Raw genomic sequence first — 17,035 nt, 5'->3', positions numbered from 1 at the left:
AAGCGGGTCTGCTTCCTGGTGTTGGTTCTTGACTTGCTGCCGCACAGCTTTGTGAAGGATGCACAGGAACAATACAACAAGCTGCGGATGATGCACTCTAACATGGAGACGCTCTACAAGGAGCTGGGCGAGTACTTCCTCTTTGACCCCAAGAAGGTGTCTGTGGAAGAATTCTTCATGGATCTGCACAACTTTAAGAATATGTTTGTGGTAAGCAGGGATGGCTTTCCCTGGTGGCTCAGTGGTGAGTTCAGTCCCTGGGTCGGGAAGATCCCCTGCAAAAGGGAATGGCAACCCACTCTAGTATTCTTGTGTGGGAAGTCCCATGGACAGAAGAGCCTGACCAGCCTACAGTCCATGGGTTCAGAAGAGGCAGACACGACTGAGTGACTGAAAAGCGGCAGTAGCCAGCAGGGAGGCCTGCGAAGTGGAGCCTCTGTCCACCTTTCTCACTTGCCACTGGGTTCATGTTGGTTGGTGGTGGGTGTGCACATGTGTGAGTGCATTCGTGTCCATGTGTTCACTCCCCTCTCCCCCCAGCAAGCTGTCAAGGAGAACCAGAAGCGGCGGGAGACAGAGGAGAAGATGCGGCGAGCAAAACTGGCCAAGGAGAAAGCAGAGAAGGAGCGGTTGGAGAAGCAGCAGAAGAGAGAGCAACTCATAGACATGAATGCTGGTGAGAAGCGAAGGGCCGCTGGGCTGAGACAGGATCAGTTGGAAGGCTGCTCTGTCTAGAATCTAGAGGCCAGAGAACAGCTCATGTCTGAGCACAACTCCTTGGCAGATGCTGTTGGCAGCCTTCTACCTCCACGATCCTGATGCTGGACTTTAACCCTGACTCTGAACACCCATGCTCCAGTGCTCCACTCTGTCTTTTCCTCCTTTGCTGTTCTGCACGATGTCTCGTCTCCGCAGTGACTTAGCGTTGCTGTAATATGTATTCTTGCCTTCTGCTTGTCCAAAAAACTCCCTGTCCGGTTTTCATACCCTCTACTACATGTTGTGCTCTTTTCCTCAGATTGTTTTCCTGGCCCTGCGCCTGTCTTTCAATGGTTTGTCTTCCCTTTCTGCTTATTTCACTCTGTTGTGTCCCCAGCACCTTCGCACGGCTGTACCCACCTATCAGACTGTGAATGGACTGGACTCCTAGAAGGGGGCAGGGGAACTGGCCACCCCTTCTTTCTTCAGCGGACTTTGTATTTCGCTCTCAGAAGCATGTCTTTGCTGAAACATATGGCCTCAATTACTGGCCCTCTGTTTCCTGTTTCTGCTTCTTTCCTGCTGCCGACTCCCTGCGCTCTCTGGCTGCTCTCTCTGTGGGCAGCGGAAATCCAGCATCCATTACATGGCCCTGAGCTGATGCCACCCTTCTTGACCCCGCGGGGCTACGAGCCATCTAAGTAAAGAGGTTCTCTGGGCTGCTGGGTCTGGCAAGAGTCAGTGCTGTGCTGAGCACAAGGGATGAGGGGCCCCAGGGACTTGACTTTGGCCACTCCAGTTGTGGTTTGCTTAGGGACCTGAAGCACCCTGCATTTTTGTCTTTTCTTTATATTTTTTTGGGAAGCAGTTCCCCTGCCCTTACTCCAGTTGTATATAAGCCACAAACTGCTCTAATAATTAAACAAGCTCACGTGAGGTATCCTTCACCTTTCCCCCCTTCTCCCCAAGCCTTTAGGGTTTGTGCCTAGTTATTGTTTAGGGTGTAATAGGGAAAGGTGGAGTCCAGCTGATTTGTGGGATGAAGGCTGCACACAGTTGTCAGTCAGCACAGGGGAGCCTGCCCTGGTCCACGTCCCCAGGGCAAATAAACGAGGTTGGAATGTAGGTCAGCTGTACTGGTGGTGTTCAGCCAGCAGGTGGCGGTGGGAGCAGTGAGCCCAGCTTTACCACTGGCAGTCTGCTGGCTCCTGGGGATTTCAGTTTAAGATTTCACCACCCTTAGCTGTTGCCATGGAAACAGAGCCAGCTGGAATCAGGATTCTACATTAACTCTTTGTATTCCAACCAGCAGCTCCTCTTAGATTCTGAGCTGACTTCAGGAAGGTGTAGCCGCTGGGGGCAGTACTTAAGTGAAATGCACTCTTGAGAGGTGGTCTCTCCTCAACCCTGCTCTGAAACTGGAACCAGGCTTTCCATGAGGGGTATATGTAGGATAAAGAGAATGACCTAGTTCCTTATTAACTTCATAATCCCAGTCCCTGTACTCACCCCAGTCTTGGAGTCGGGCAGTTCTCTCTGCTGGTTTTGATGGGGATGGGAAGGGAGGCGGCACTGCAGGAAAATTATCTAGGGTCTGCAGTGGCTGGTAGCCAATGAAACCTGATGTTTTAACCATTTGCAAACAGACACAAGTAAACATGGACTGTGAAACCTGAGATTGAGCCCACTGTGTGCTGAGCCCCCAGAAACTGTGGATGAGGGCAAGCTATACATACAGTGGAAATGCATTTTTGTGTGTGTGGGGCCCAACCCATGGATGCTACTTGGGCTGAAGAGCTTACATCTCCATCTTTGTTCACCACAGAGGGTGATGAGACGGGTGTGATGGACAGTCTTCTGGAAGCCCTGCAGTCAGGCGCAGCATTCCGCCGGAAGAGAGGACCCCGTCAGGGTAAGTCAGCAAATGGAGCCCAGCCTGGGTGCTGAAGGAAGGCGGTGAGGCCTCTCTGCTCCTGCTCATTTTAGGCTAATAAGCAGGCGATGATGTTCTGAGGGTTTAGAAACTTCCCCATGATGTCCCTACATGTAGAGTGGATTATCCAGTCCTCTTCTAATTGTTAGAAAGGACTGACATGGAGAACTAGGACTTGCGGAATTGACAACAGATACTACATTTGGTTATTCTTACATTTCTCTTCATTCTTGAGGCAGAAATGTAGCATAAGCAAAGCATCATGCAAGACACAAATTTGGGTAGGCATCTGGGTACATGAACAAAAAATTGATGTAAATTCCAAACCGTACATTAGATATAGGAATACAAGGAAAATAAGTGTCCTTACTCTCAATTTCACAAACAGAAGAAACAGAGGATAATAGTATAGAATCCTATAGAGAGAAGGCTGGGTGTCATTCTCTCTAGATGTGTTAAATAAGGATGTGGAGGAGCATCTTAACCGAAGCTCATGCTGTGTCTGAGAACCTCCTGTTTTCCCGAGGGGTAGTCAGGCTGCACCACACTCGCCTTCCCTGTTTACCACTCTCCTCGGCTGCCTTTCAGAAGATTTAAGTGGATTACGTTGAGCCAGAGCCTCTAAGAAGAATTATGGCGATAGGACAAATGATCTAGGCATTAGTGTTCTGAAGCATCAACAGATAAATCATCTTTGAGGAAAGTGTATAGTGGGCAGAGACTGTTCCAGAAGAAGCTAGGTCCAGAGCTCCTCCTAAGAACCTGCACTGCACACTCTGGTGAAGGCCCTTTGGGACTGGGAATGCGGGCTTCCTTCCTTGGTTGAAGGGTGGGCATTACAGAAAAGACGGCCTTAAGCTTTGTTCCCTATTCCCTGGCTGGTGCATTCTGTAGGCCTGTGTGATAGGAACTTCACTTTGAGGCTGTTGTACAGGTAAGTTATGTGGTTTGCTGTGGCCACTGCTGAGCTATTAACAGTGGCAGCTGTAGGACCTGTAGCACCTACCTCAGCCTGTAAAGAGGACCTTACGATCCAGGGTATGGAGTGTGCTCGCCCCACACAGTGTGCTGGCCCAAACCTGTGGATCACTATGAGAATGCCTGCCTGTTTCTGCCAATATGCTGAATACCCAGAGGGAAATTCCCTTCTGAGGGCTCTTCTGTATGACTTCAAAACCTTCCCTAAACAGAAGAATGTCTAGTTATAACTCTTACCTGTTTCCTGGCATCCTCTGAGTACAGAGAGGTGAGTATGGTGGGTTTAGATCTTCTGAGATGAATGTTTATTCTCATAGATCTGGATGTGGGTACAGTATGAAGCTAGTAGTATTTTTTGTGTTTAGTCTTGCAACATTGTTTCCTCCCCACCATGTACGGTGATGTGGCCTGACATTAAGCGTTTCTAGATAAACAAAAACACACCACGTCTCCCTGTTTTCCCCCATCCTGTTAGCTAACTGCCAGCCTTCATCAGACTTGAGGTGGGGAATTCCCTTTTCATCTTCTTCCTGTGAAACTAAACCAGAATCCCAGATGCTTCCTGAACACAGGGAACCAGGCATCAGGGGCGTCCCTCTCCTGGGGACGCCCCATCGCCTGCTTCTTCCCAGGCGGGGAACCAGGACTTATAGGCCGGAGCAGCAGGGGTTTTGGTAAAACCTAACCTGTCAGCAGAGGACTTGAATTAGTCGAAGTCCTGTTTCCCAGTGCAAAAAGGAGGAGGAGGAGACTTAGGTGAAAAGGAGAACTACATACTTTTAGAATTGGCTCCATCCTTATCTTTCTGGGCTCTGGGGTCATATACACACTGAACACATCTGGGGGAATCTCTCACGGGAAACATCTCTCGTTACTCTGATAACCCCTGTAGACATTGGAACATTCACTTCTGAGTAAGTGGCTTGGCGCCATGAAACAGAAGGCCAGGCAGCACAATAGAGCACCAAGAGCATAGGTCTAGGTGGGGTCAGAGGACCCAATGTCAGATCTAACTGATGCTGTCTAGATTACTCAAGACAAGTTTCTGGGACTCAGTTGCTTCATGCCTAAGATGAGAGTGGGGTTAAGAAGAGAAAAGAAAGGTTGGCCCCAGAAGGCCATACTGTAAAACTCTAAAGGCTCTGGTGACTGTGGATTTCCCTGGGTGGCTGCGGGATGTAGCTGGTTCACCCTTTGCTTGGCTGTCTCTGACTATTGCTGCCAACTGGCTGCTCTGAGCCAGAAAACCAGAGTGCTATCACACAGGTCTGCCTCACGGCCCTCCTCAATCCCAGAGAGGCATCTGTCCATAGTCAAAGACACTGGCTTCTGCCCTAGGATTTAAAGGAATGTTTAAAAAAAATCTTCTGGTCTCTGGAGACCTGAGGGAGTGACCAGTGTACAAAGACCCATTGAGGAGCTGGAAGAGGAGAGTGACTATTGGGGCTGGTTCATTAAAAGTGACATGTAAACTGCCGTGATCTGCAGGGCGTGGGAGAACAATGCTGTGAGTGTCAGGGGGAAGAATCCATGTGATTGTATTACAGCAGATATTTCAGGCTGTATGAGTCAGCGTGTGGTTTTAATGACTCAACTTTATCTCCATGTCTGAAATGTGGCTTCTTATATACAGGCCATCTGCTCACTGGGATAAAAGTGAAGGAAAGAAAGAAATTCGTCTCCGTCTCCCTTTCCTTCCCCCTGCCACTTCCCAGCTTCCTGCTAAGCTTCCCCTACACGGATAGAACCTTATCCTTGGGACCAGCTCTAAAGACCTCCAGTGTTTAGCAGCTCACCTTCTCTTAGGTAACAGGGCTTGAAACCCAGGTAAGGTCTTGCCAGGATCTGCTGATAGAGCCAGAACCGGACCCTGCTTTTATGAATCCAGGTCCAGGACTCTTTCCACAAGGCCTGTGTGAGGAGCAGGAAATGATGGTGAGCCCTCTGTGTGGGCCAGAGCTACTCTTACAAACACTCTCCTTCTGCCAAGGAGAGCCCTGGACATGGTGAAATCGGTTCAGGAAAGTTTCCAATGTCCACACATCTAGAGAACTTAAAGAGTGTTTCCTCTTACCACCACTTATATCTCCCTGCACTTCTGTGTTAATAAAAATAGGACAGGAATTATAGTTAGGACTCTTTCAGACAGTAATGAGTTCTTCAGGGTGGTAATGATGGCCACATCTGTCCTAGTTTCCTCTTCCCTAAGGAAGCTCGTTAACAAGAGTACTTCCTCCATAGTAGTAGTTCCTAGCCTGTGTTTTATAAATACCTTTTTCCAAATCATTAACCTTTTTCTAATTCATCTATGCCTGATTTTGCTCGTGTTTTTTATCTGGCTCGGCCCTAATGTAGGAATCTGGCCTCAGAGAGCTTTGACCAGTGTCTCAGCATTGGGGCTCCCTGGTCCCACAGAAGCAAAATATGCTTCTGTGGGCTACTTTTAAATAAGTCTCAACAAGTCCCCAGGTTAGGGAAGGGCTCGGAGAAGGCATCTGCTGGAGGCTCAGGCTGCGGCCCTGAAGCCAGGTGGTGGCCAGGATTCCTTGATCCTGTTCCCAGTTCCCACAGGAGTTTTCTGGTTCTTACCTTAGGCCACATCAGGTATCCCTAGTATAACCCACTTTCTAGGCTTAAAAGGGAAAGTTTGGTCTTTGCTGACTTACCCTCTACTCCATTTTTATGAATCTGTAATGCGTCAGCAGCATTTTAAATCTAGAAGAATATAGAGACATGCTTGACTAGGTACAGACTAGTATCTTCTTAGTTCAGAGGAAGAAATTGGGTTTCTTTCTTCCTCCTGCCGTGAGGCAGACCTGTGTGATAGCACTCTGGTTTTCTGGCTCAGAGAAACAGCTGAAGATACTTCCCACTTGAATTCTGACTTTGCCCATGTTGTCCAAGATGAATGCTCCTGTAGCTCCTTTTCCCTGGGTTCAAAGTCAGGAAGTAGTATTTTAACATGTACTTAGCCCTTGAGTCACATACACACAAATATTATATAATTGGAATATTTTCTCAAGTACTGGTGACTGAATTCAAAGGATCAGCCACCACCTTTATGGACATGAGAGGTAGGGTCCTAGAGGAGGGAGTATTTCATAAAAGAGCAAAAACCAAGCAGGTCTGAAGCAGATTTTGCTGGAGACAGGAGACCATCCTAGTCGCACTCCTATGGGACCCTTCCTTCCCTGGTCAGTCCCTGAGGCAGCATCACAAGGGCTGTGAAATCCTGTACTCTCTGCCGCGTGCCTCCCCCTGTGCCTGCCAGCCAGGCTCTTCACTTGGTCTTTCTCCTCTTAGACAATCCCAGTCCCTGGGAGGAGGAGGAGGAGACCTATAAATTGGTAACCCGTGGGCATGCCGTGTGTTCCCTCTTACCTGGGTGTAGGCTCTGGGTCACGCTTCTGCAGAGGCCGACAGTCCTGGGGAAAGCCTGGACCTCCAGACCCTGTTTGGCTTCTGTCCCACCTCAAGCTTTTTGCTGGTCCCAGGAAGGCAGGGTGGACGCTTGCTTCACTGGCTCTTCAGGACCTCTTCCTTGCTGCTCGCACCCGCCGCTGCCCTGTCCTGCACTCAAGTGTGGCCTTCTGTCCTCTGTCTGCTTCTTCAAGGTGTAGGCACTGCTTTCTCCACCCAGCTTTCCTGTGACCCAGAAGCTGGGTTTTTTGTTATTTTAATTGATATATCAGTCACATTCCTAAAATTCACCCTTTTAAAGTATACAGTTGTGGTTTCAGTATACTCACAAGGTTATACAGCCATCACCACTAATTCCAGAACATTTCGTCACCCCTAAAAAAGACCCCATGCCCACTAGCAGTCACACCCCTTTATCTCCTCCCCCAGGCCCTTGCGACCACATATCTAGAGTGTCTGGATTTGCCCGTTCTAGACATTTCATAGAAATGGAATTAAAGCATCTGTGGCCTTTGTCTCTGGCTTCTTTGGTCCCAGGCAGGCTGCTCTTCATGCCCTGCAGTCTCTCTGGGCTGCTCAGAGGCGTGGGAAGCGGCAGACAGCAGGAAACAGGCTTGGTCCCAAGGATCGGCTTTCCGCTTGAGGATACCAGGACCAGGAATGTGGATTCTACAAATTAATGAGAGTCTTGGGAACAACTCCCAGCAGTTAGGACAGGAACTCTTGGAGGGACTAGTTCTTCTCTTCCTATTAGGGTGGCCACTGAAGCTTCACTAGCCCTTAGCCTTTCGGGCTGAGGTCTCTTTGTAGGGTTCTTCCTGGCCTCCCCAACATACCTTTCCTCACCCTTCCCCCTTCACACACCCACACACACTGCATACCTGCCCTTGGCCTTTGGATCACCACTGCTGCCCTTGAAGAGGTGGACAAGAGCTCACTGTGTGGGCATGGCCCGAGGGAGGGAGGGTTGGTGAACACAGGTGTGGTGGCCCCATGTGATGACAGTGAGTGGCTGCTGCTCCTCTTTGCAGAAGCCCCTCTGGCCGCTTGTGGAAGGCCTTCCCTGCACTGGGCTGACTACAGTGATTTTGGCCTAGGAGCTTCCTGAGGACTTCCAAGAAAACAAACTACTACTACTATTTACTAAACTTGAGTCTGTTCACATCCAACAACTCTCCAATGAGAAACAGACTTTTGAGTACTTCTCTACCTGCTGATACTTGAGCCCCACTCTGTCTGCAGAGCTGTGTTTACACTCTTGGCCTGCTTGTCACAAAGGAATGTGAGAGCCAGACTTGGTCTCCCTGCTTGCACCGCGCTCTGCCCCCACTCCTACCCCCCAACAAAGGTATCTCCCATGTGTCCTTGGCTCTCTTCCCCTCCTTTACAAGAAGGGCCTCTGAACTGACCTGGGCCAATGCGTGTGCATGGCTTCTGGCCGAGTATCTGCCATTGAGATGGAGAGGGATTGGAAACCGGCCTTCTGTGGACAAGATGGCTCGTGTCTTCTCTTGCAGGCGTCAGGAAGGCAGCGTGTGCAGCCACATCTCAGCTAGTCTCAGAGCTGACCAAGGAGGATGCCATGACCTGTGTTCCCGCCAAGATGCCTAAGAAGAGCGAGGAAGTCCCCACCATCCTCGAGGAGACCGCAGAGTTGCTCGGCCGTGCAAGCTAAGCCAGGTCCTGGGGCCATGGCAGCTCCTCGGTGGAGCCCCAGACTGTCCCGCCTGCAGCATGTGCCTGAAGGGTTGCGGAGGTGTCCTCTGCGGTGGCCGCTCCCATCACCCTGACCCCATCTTACTCTCCGGCATGCTGCTCTCTGCCCATCGCACACAGCTTCAGCTGCCTGGAGGCCAGAAGGAAAGGGCAGTGTGGGGCCTGAGCCCAACCGGGGCAGTCCTGGCTCTTGTTACCAAAGCAGGCTCTGTGTTTGCTGCCTTAACCGCAAGTGTCTCCACTGTTCTCCGGGGCCTCATCTCAGTCAAGGCCCACCTGCTTTCTCAGCCCCTGCCTCTCCAGTGGGCTTTGCCTAGGTCAATTGTGCTGGGTTTGTGCTTTTCTCTTGTGTTTTCTCTGGTCCTGAGAGCAGGATGGGCTTAGGAACCTCTGGGCTCCATCCCCCCAGCTCTGCTCTGCCTGCCCCGGCTCCTGTTGTCTATTACTGGTGGGGAGGCACCGGGAGGTGCTTCCAAGGAAGTGGGGAGCAGATCCTCCTCCTACCCCACCATTTGAGAAAGACCTCCCCAAACAAGGAGGACCTAGACCACGTTTACCTGTCCTGCTGTGGCCTAGGCCAGGGCCTGGGGGCAGGCGGGCCGGGTGGGGTGGAGCCGCCCCCAGCCTGCTGCCATGCTGTGTGCCCTGGCCTCTCTCAACCCTCCCTCTATACCAGCCCCTGGCGGCTGAGCCATGGGCCCTCCTCACGCCCTCCCCAGAGCTTTGGTCTCATCTGAAAGTGTGGGCTGTACTGTGACCATCCCCACACCTTACCCTCTGTCTCCAAGGAAAGGGGAGGTGGAGCCTCCTGGTTGAGAAATTGTTTTGCAAATGGATCTATTTTTATATGAATTTTTTTTTTTAAGAAAAATAACCCTTTCCCCTCCATAATGTAAGAGGCTTTGATGGCAGGTTCCAGAGTCCCTGGGATTTCTCACCACAAGCCTCAGTTCTGAGCAAGCCCCCTGGACCTCCACTCAGCCCTCAAGCCTCTGGGTCTTCGATGCCACTGCAGACTCTCACCGCCAGCATCTGACTCGGGGGCCAGAGGCGGCTCTTCTCTGGTTGAGCTGGACCAGGCCTAAGAGTAATAGGAGCTCTCAAACGACAAAGAGTTTTTATAAATTTAATATATTTATCAAGCCAAATGTGCAGATGCTAACTGGACGCTCTGGAGAAGTGGGCCCAGGGATGCCCCATGCCTGTTCTCTTCAGCAGTGGGAAGGCCACATGCTTCAGTGGCCACAGCCACAGGAAGCTCAGATTCTCTGGCTAAAGGTAACACTTTGCCCTCCTGCACTCCTCTCAGCTTCCCACCCCCAGGTAGGGGGCGAGAATGGCACTGGCAAGGCCTGGCTCCAAAGTATAGCTCTTAGAGCAAGGGGAGCTTAGGAGACCTCAGGCGCCTCCAAGGAGGCCTTGAGGCTGGGCAGAAGGGTTCTGGTTGCTAGAGCCTGTGTGCAAAGGGGCACCAGCAGCCCCCCTGAGCTAGTGCTGGGAGGACTATGGTGGGGGGGGCCTGCTACTCCCCTCAGTCCCCTCCTCCCTGCTGACATCTGGGGCTTTGACCCTTTCTTTTTTAATCTACTTTTGCTAAGATGCATTTAATAATAATAAAAAAAGGGGGGGGACAAAATGCAAACCTGTTTCCCTCGCCTCTTGGGCTTCTGGGATGTCATCACCTCCAGTTTGTTGGGTTTGTTTCCAACTGTTAATAAAGCATTGAGACAGCCTTCCAGCTTCCTTTGTGAATTTCTGCACTCTTTTCACTGTCATCCAGGCTTCTCCCTGGTTGTCCTGCCTTCCTGTGACTGACTTGACAAATCATCAGAAGGGTGGTGGCACCTTCGTGTGCTGGCTGGGTGCAGGGCTGGTTGCCTCTGTAAGGGAGTGGGGCCCCAGTTCAGCCCCTGCCCGTCTGCATTGCTGCCTGTTAGCTCAGAACCCTTTTCTGGGACCCCACCCCCACCTCCCCATAACCCCAGACTTCACCTGCAGTTTCCTGGCAGTACCTGGGCCTCTCTTGCTAAGGGAAGCCTGTGACTGCATTTCTCCCACGTTCCCCTCCCTCTGGACACACTTGGTGGCCACAGACCACCATCCCGGCTAGGGCTTACCCTGGGGTGGAAACCTGAGCCTGCCCCGCAGAGATCAAAAGACAGACGTCTTGATACTCAAACTTGTTTGAGCATGCTGTGGCCTGCACAAAGAAACCTTACAGACCAGACCCAGGATAGACAAGGAGGGGCTTGGAGAGGACACGAGGCCATTTGGGCAGCTGTGCAACTAAAAGTCTCATTAAGTAGCCCTGGAGCCTGGGCAGCTACCTCTCCAGGATGGCTGGGGATGTGGAGGTGGGTTCTCTGCGTCCTTCCTCCCTACCCCCCGGAGCCGTGCACTTCTGGCTTAGGCTGCACAGGCACACATACCAATCGGGACCAACCACAGCTGCTCACACGCTCTGCTCTGCCAGTCTCCTGCCGTGCCTGGAATAGAACCCAGGCAACCGACACCCCGCCCTCTGCAGCCTGGCCCTCAGAAACAACACCCTGTTCCATCTCAGCGTCGGCGCACACCACCCTTCCTCCCACGCAAGAAGGCCGCCCCCAGCAGCTGATGTGGAAGGCTCGGTTTCCATGACAACGGACTTCAGGCGCTGGCAGACGTTTGACCGGCTCTAGGAGAGTACACAGGATGTGCAGAGACAGCCACCCCCCACCCTGCCGCTGAGCATGCCCTTACCCTCACCGACCCCCCCTCTGATTACCCTAGTGGGTCTTTTCTATCTTTCCGCCCCTTCTGGCCTTTCCTCCCACTCTGTTGCCTGCAGCTTTGGCGGCAGCAACCTCCAATCCCTCCTTCCTTGGAAGCGGCGGGAGGTGGGCTAGACCAGTAGTGAAAGCGCCGAGAGAGGAAGGAGGGAGGCCGGTCTGCGGGTAATCCGATGTCCGGTGTGCCCTCTGTCCCCTGGACGCCCCCCTCCCCCTTTCCTGCACACACGTAAATAAGCGGCGAACCCTGCGTTTCCATGGCTTTGCTACAGAGAGGCAACCTAGAACGTGAATTCCAGATGGGAAAACAGGCGCAAGCTGTAGACTGGGCCTCTGGCATTCCCTCCCTCCCACCCTCGCGGCATTCCCAAGCCCCCTGAGGTGGAGGAAGGGGCGGGGTGGAAGAGGGCGGGCAAAGGAGAGTCCACCCTCCTCCCGCCCGCGAAGCTGGGAGGGCGCTCAGGGTGGTCACTTGAGCAGGGAAGGGGCGGAACTCAGGAAGCGTCCACAGCCCCCCTCCAGCTCTGTGTTCAGCCCGCGCCGCCCCCTCGCACGGGTCTGCTCTTCTGCCTGGAGACAGCGGCAGACAGACGACTGCGCACTGCCACGTCGTGCTCAGAAATCCCTCCTCCACTGCGGACCCGCGAGCCGATTACACACACAGTGTACAGTCCCACAGGCACCATTACGGTCAATCGGACACCGATTATATGTGCACAATCGTGCTGCGCGCATACACAGCCGCATTTAACAATTAAACAGAGATACTCAGGCAGTGACACAAAACCGAGACAACCCAATCATCGCCTCCCGATCCCGCTCTCCCAGCATACTCTGAGCTCATCACTTCATCCATACACGCCAGGAGCCCCCATCTCTTACACAGAAACAGCCAACCTTTCAGAAGAAACCTTTTAATTTTTCAAAGAAAAAAAGCCATATAAATATTAGAGTATAAAACTTGCGTGAGACACAGGAAGGCGGGTGGGGTCGGGAGCTACGTGACTATGCGAAGAGAAGCGCTTAGAGGAGTCAGTACGCGGGAAGGGGGCGCCGCAGCGCGTGGACACAGCACAACACAGCACGGGCCGCCGCGGGCAGGCTCGGAGACAGACGGCTGCGCGGAGCCCGCCGCCCGCTCGCCATCACGGAAAGATACGCCGCACTATACACTATTGATTATTCTACACCAGCCGGAAGAGGGAGGGGGTTTCTATACTAAGTAAAGGCTGGGATGGGGTTCTCGAGAAGCCCCGCTGGGTGAGCGGGACCGGGGGCAGAGGGGTGAGCAGAGGAAGGTCTATGCACAAGGAGGCACTGGGGGACTTTAACCAGGCTCTGGCCACGAGGGGGCGGACTGGGGGCCTGGGCAGTGGCCTTCACAGGGAAGGAATGGCACCTGCAAGGTGAAGGGCTGGGGCCGCTGGGGCAGGGGGGTGCCCTGTGGAGAAGCCCTGATCTCAGGCTGACACTTTCTGTCCACTTGGTCCCTGCTCTAGCTCCCTTCCTTCCCAACCCAGGGACCAAAAATAGCCCAGCGGGCCCCTCCCTCCCTATTGGGGCCACACTGATCCTTCCACCAGCAACACCTCTGGAGTACCCAGCACCCACAGAGGCCCCTCTGACCTCTCCAGGGGACCTGTCCTAATCCTGCTCAGAGCTGCCTTGGACCACAAGGCCAGTTCAAACCCACCGGTGCTGGAAGCTCAGCGCACCGCTGGCTGCCAGGCTGCCCTGTTACATGAAAGATGAGGGTCCAGCCTGGGGCATGGCTTCCAGCTGGAACCTGGGGATCTGGTCGGTACCCTGGGGCATACAGAGCCTCCTGCAAGACCCTGTTAACTGGTGGGATCAAGCTTTGTCCACCCCCCATCCACAACCACACCCTTCTTAGCACCCCACACTGTCTCAGAACATGCAGTGGGGTCTCTTGTTTGGGGAGGGGGAAGTCACAGCATGCAGTGGGAACATCAAATGATGACAAACAGAACAGAACAAAAGACTGGTCCCCAGGGTGTTGGGAAGAGGCATGGTAGCAAAATGCCCTCCCTAAATCCAGCAAGCATCAGTACCATGGGAATGGTGACCATGTCTCCCAAAAACTTGAGCTTGGTCTCAGGTTCTGGAAGGAGATGAAGGGACTTGCACCAAACCATGCTTTTGGGGGAAGTTTGAGAATTGAAGGAGAGGTCAAGAAGTCACGATGCCCTTCCAAATCTTCAGAACTATGAGCCTTTTTAGGTCACCAGGTACCTCAACACCCCAACCACCTTAAGAAAGAGAAGAGTGGGCTGGGGTGGGGAGGGCAGGAGGGAGGTAGGGGATGGGCCTGATTGAATTTGGAAGATGGAGGAGTTCAGCTGTAACTGAAGGGGGTGTGATAAATGGTGTCTACACGAACCCCACTACCCCCATGGGCACAGCAAGTGATTGGATGGGGGTTCCCAGCAGAACTCCCTTTGCATATTCAATCCCTTGGGGGCAGAGAGGGGGGTGTTGACCTGGCACTTGTTTCCATTTCCCAAGGGGAGCATGGCCTGGGCCCCTACCAGTTTCCTGGGAGTGAGCCCTGAAATCCAAGGCTTGGGCACAGGTAGGGAGAGGCTGGACTGGTTGGGGAGGGAGGCTGCCCTGTGGCTCCAGGCCTGGCCTCCACGTTACTTCTTTTCCTTCTTGCCAGACTTCTTCTTGTTGCCATTGCCTCCTGCCGGGGTCTTGCCATCACGCTTGCCAGCTGCATTGGTCAGAGTGGCGTTGCTGCCAGGGATGTAGACATTCTGGCGGTAGTCGGGCACATGCTGCAGGGTGAACTGGGGTCCGTAGCGGGCACTCAAGCCCATGGTGCCGGCACCCCCTCCCAGGGTGGAGCTCCCATCAGCGGCTTCTGCAGAGACAAGGGAAGGTCAGGGGCTAAACCTCAGGGTCGTCAAGTCCCTCTCTTATAGCACCAGCAGGGAGAACACTGGACACGCCATCCTGACCCACAAGGGTAGAGCTGAGAGGCTCCAGAGTGACCACCTAGGTTTGTTTCCTAGTTCTTTTCCTACTAGCCAAGTCTACCTTAACCTCCCTATGTCTCCTTAGATTTCTGAATTGCAAAATGAGGATAATAATGGTACCTACCTCCTCTGGTTTGGTGAAGGCTAACCAGGATTACAAGCACCTTGTAACCAAGATTACATGTATCAAGCACCTAGAATAGTGCCCACTGCCTGGTAAGGGCGTCACACATGCTAGCCGTCATCTCTCTCCAGGCTGAGACTTGGCTCTTGAGACACTGCCCCAGCCTTTCTCCAGGCAGACTCTCTGGTCTCCATGCTAGGCCCCCGTGGCTCCTGCAGGTTCCTAGCCTGTTTCGTCCAGTGCAAAGCACAGAGTGGGCACCGAGTCATTCTGTTTTGAGGGGTCGGGGCTCTTCCAGGGATTCATTTCAGAACAGCAATCAATGCCTACTCTGTGCCAGGGACCTTGCTAGATGCTACATGTGCATGATGGCATCTAACCTGCATGCAACACTCCAGGGAGGTGTGTGCTAGTACCCTGCTATAGAGATGAGAGAAGTCAGGGTCAGAGGAGGTAAAAGACTTGTCCAAGGCCACACCAGCCAGGACAGGGGAGAGCAGGGGTGAGGCCTAAGTACATCCTAAGTGTAGCTGTAGGGTATGGTCACCACCAGCAGAGGCCTGGACATCATCACTACTCTGAGGGTGAAGAAGGGGAGAGGCTGAGAAGATGATGACTGACCGCAGGACCAGCTGTCTTAGGTCCAGTGTGGGCCCAGGCTCACAATGTCAGAGTAGGTGACATCACAGAGCCTGCAGCCCAGCTTCCTGCTCTGCACAAGGAGAAACTGGGGTCCAGAGGACTGCAAATTCCGGCCCTAGCTCAGCATCACCTGGGAGCTTGACAGAATCACAGACTCTCAGAATCTGCATTTGAACACCATACCCAGGTGACATGTGGCTCCAGGTGATGTGTGGCACATTGAAGGGAGAGAAATACAGAAGACCCTACTTCACTGAGGTTTTGTGAGGATTCCAGGAAAAAGTGCTTCACCCAGTGCCTGGGCACTTGGAGAGAGCTCACTAAAAGTTTGCTGTTGCCAAAATCACCCTCACCCTCATCACTGTCACTGTCACCATAACCCTGTGTCACTGCTTCTCCCCTCCATGCCCCCTACCTCCAGGGGGTTAAAAAAAAAAAAGAACATGGGGTTTTGATGACTCTGCTGAGTTCAGAAGGGCTCCTGTGGGAGTCCTCTGGCAGCTAGAGAGTTAAAGCCCCAGAAATGTCCAGCCCAGACCCCGTCCAGCAGAAGGGGTCCCCCAACCTGGCCTCCCTCTACCCCCACCCTAGACCCTGGGAGTGCGCAGAGAGGGTGACTAAAGCCAGAGAGGCTGAGTAATCCTGGGACATCAACCAGGGATTGAGAAATAGAGAGACAGGAAATATTTTCAAAGAAGAGCATCAGAGGGGGAGGGACACAGGGAAAGCAAAGGAGAGAGGAGCCCCAGTGTTTCCGCCTCCTCATTCCAGGCTCAGGTTTCCACAACCTCCATTTCAAGTCCCAAATCCCGGGGCCTTCAGTGGGCGGGGAAGTGGCCTGGGTGGGAGGGAGCAGCGCCCACTTCCTTCTCTCCTTCCCCCAGCCCTTTCATTCCACTGACATTTCTATATTTTCTGTAATTAACTCCAGGAGGGAGCCAGTCCCTGACCGCCCCCACCCCTCCCCCCTGCCTGGGAATATAAGTGCTGGGGGGAGGGGCTCAGATCTGGCTTCAAGAGCCAAGGTTCCTGAGTGATTTAGGGGCAAAGAGGGGAGACGTCAGAGGCGCCAGTGGGGGTGGTGGTGGGAAGAGATGGGCACCAGAAGGGGGAAGGGAAGCAGAAATAGAAAGATAGGAAGGGCGGGATTGGATAACTGGAAGCCAGGCCCACCCACATCCTACAACACACCCAGGATCTCTAAGAAGCACTGGAGCAGACAAAAATGACAAAGCCAGCCCCTGCCACCCCCTCCCTAGAAGCACAGACCTGATGTTGGCCAGCATTACGGGATGCACTGAAGTAGGGCTGGCCAGAAGGGAAGAAGATTGGGAAACCCAGAGTGTAACATAAAAACAGGCCGACCTTGAGTTCTGTCCCGTCAGCTCTGCCACTAAGGAGCCAGCCATGTGACCTTGACCAAGGCCCTGTCTGACCCCAACCTCAGCTGGACTGCAGGCTCTGACCTTCTGCAGAATCAAGTCTCCAAGGGCACCTCCTTCTACCCCTGCAAGACTTAGTCTGGGCGGGATCCCAGTTCCCCTGGGATCTTCCCTGAGCACAAGGAGAAACAGACTCTGAAGAGCAGCAAGGAAGAACCTGGGCGTCCTCTGGCCTAGAGGAGGTTAAGGCACTGCCCGCCTCCCCTCCCCTCCCCTCTCCCTCTCCAGCCTCACCTCAGGGAAACGGCTCCCAGCCCCAGTGTTCCCCCTCTGCCCTGCCGTCCCCACCCAGGGGCTGAAGGCAGAAGCTC

The 17,035-nt window shown here is 53.2% G+C and overlaps 2 protein-coding genes across 28 annotated transcripts in view; one reads left to right on the top strand and one right to left on the bottom strand.

Annotated features, from left to right (window-relative positions):
- The window catches only part of DIAPH1 (diaphanous related formin 1), a 108,810-nt gene extending 98,331 nt beyond the window's left edge, over positions 1–10,479 (top strand). For 3 of the 4 annotated variants that reach the window (XM_070465533.1, XM_070465534.1, XM_070465532.1), the window contains 4 exons: positions 47–210; positions 541–676; positions 2,525–2,611; positions 8,548–10,479. In XM_070465533.1, the coding sequence (XP_070321634.1) occupies positions 47–210; positions 541–676; positions 2,525–2,611; positions 8,548–8,705 (545 nt within the window). In that variant the 3' untranslated portion in view covers positions 8,706–10,479. Of the gene's footprint in view, positions 1–46; positions 211–540; positions 677–2,524; positions 2,612–6,913; positions 6,958–8,547 lie in introns of all 4 variants that reach the window. The other variant, XM_070465535.1, reaches the window with a different exon arrangement.
- Positions 10,480–12,415: 1,936 nt separating this feature from the next.
- Positions 12,416–17,035, bottom strand: part of LOC110143238 (protocadherin gamma-C4) — a 180,480-nt gene continuing 175,860 nt past the window's right edge. For 23 of the 24 annotated variants that reach the window (XM_070465518.1, XM_070465516.1, XM_070465522.1 and 20 more), the window contains one exon: positions 12,416–14,401. In XM_070465518.1, coding sequence (XP_070321619.1) covers positions 14,175–14,401 — 227 coding nt within the window. In that variant the 3' untranslated portion in view covers positions 12,416–14,174. The remainder of the gene's footprint in view (positions 14,402–17,035) is intronic. The other variant, XM_070465524.1, reaches the window with a different exon arrangement.

Source organism: Odocoileus virginianus, chromosome 3, assembly GCF_023699985.2.
Source record: "Odocoileus virginianus isolate 20LAN1187 ecotype Illinois chromosome 3, Ovbor_1.2, whole genome shotgun sequence".
NCBI lineage: Eukaryota > Metazoa > Chordata > Mammalia > Artiodactyla > Cervidae > Odocoileus > Odocoileus virginianus.
The sequence above is the reverse complement of the archived record's forward strand: the minus strand, read 5'-3'. Positions and strand labels throughout refer to the sequence as shown.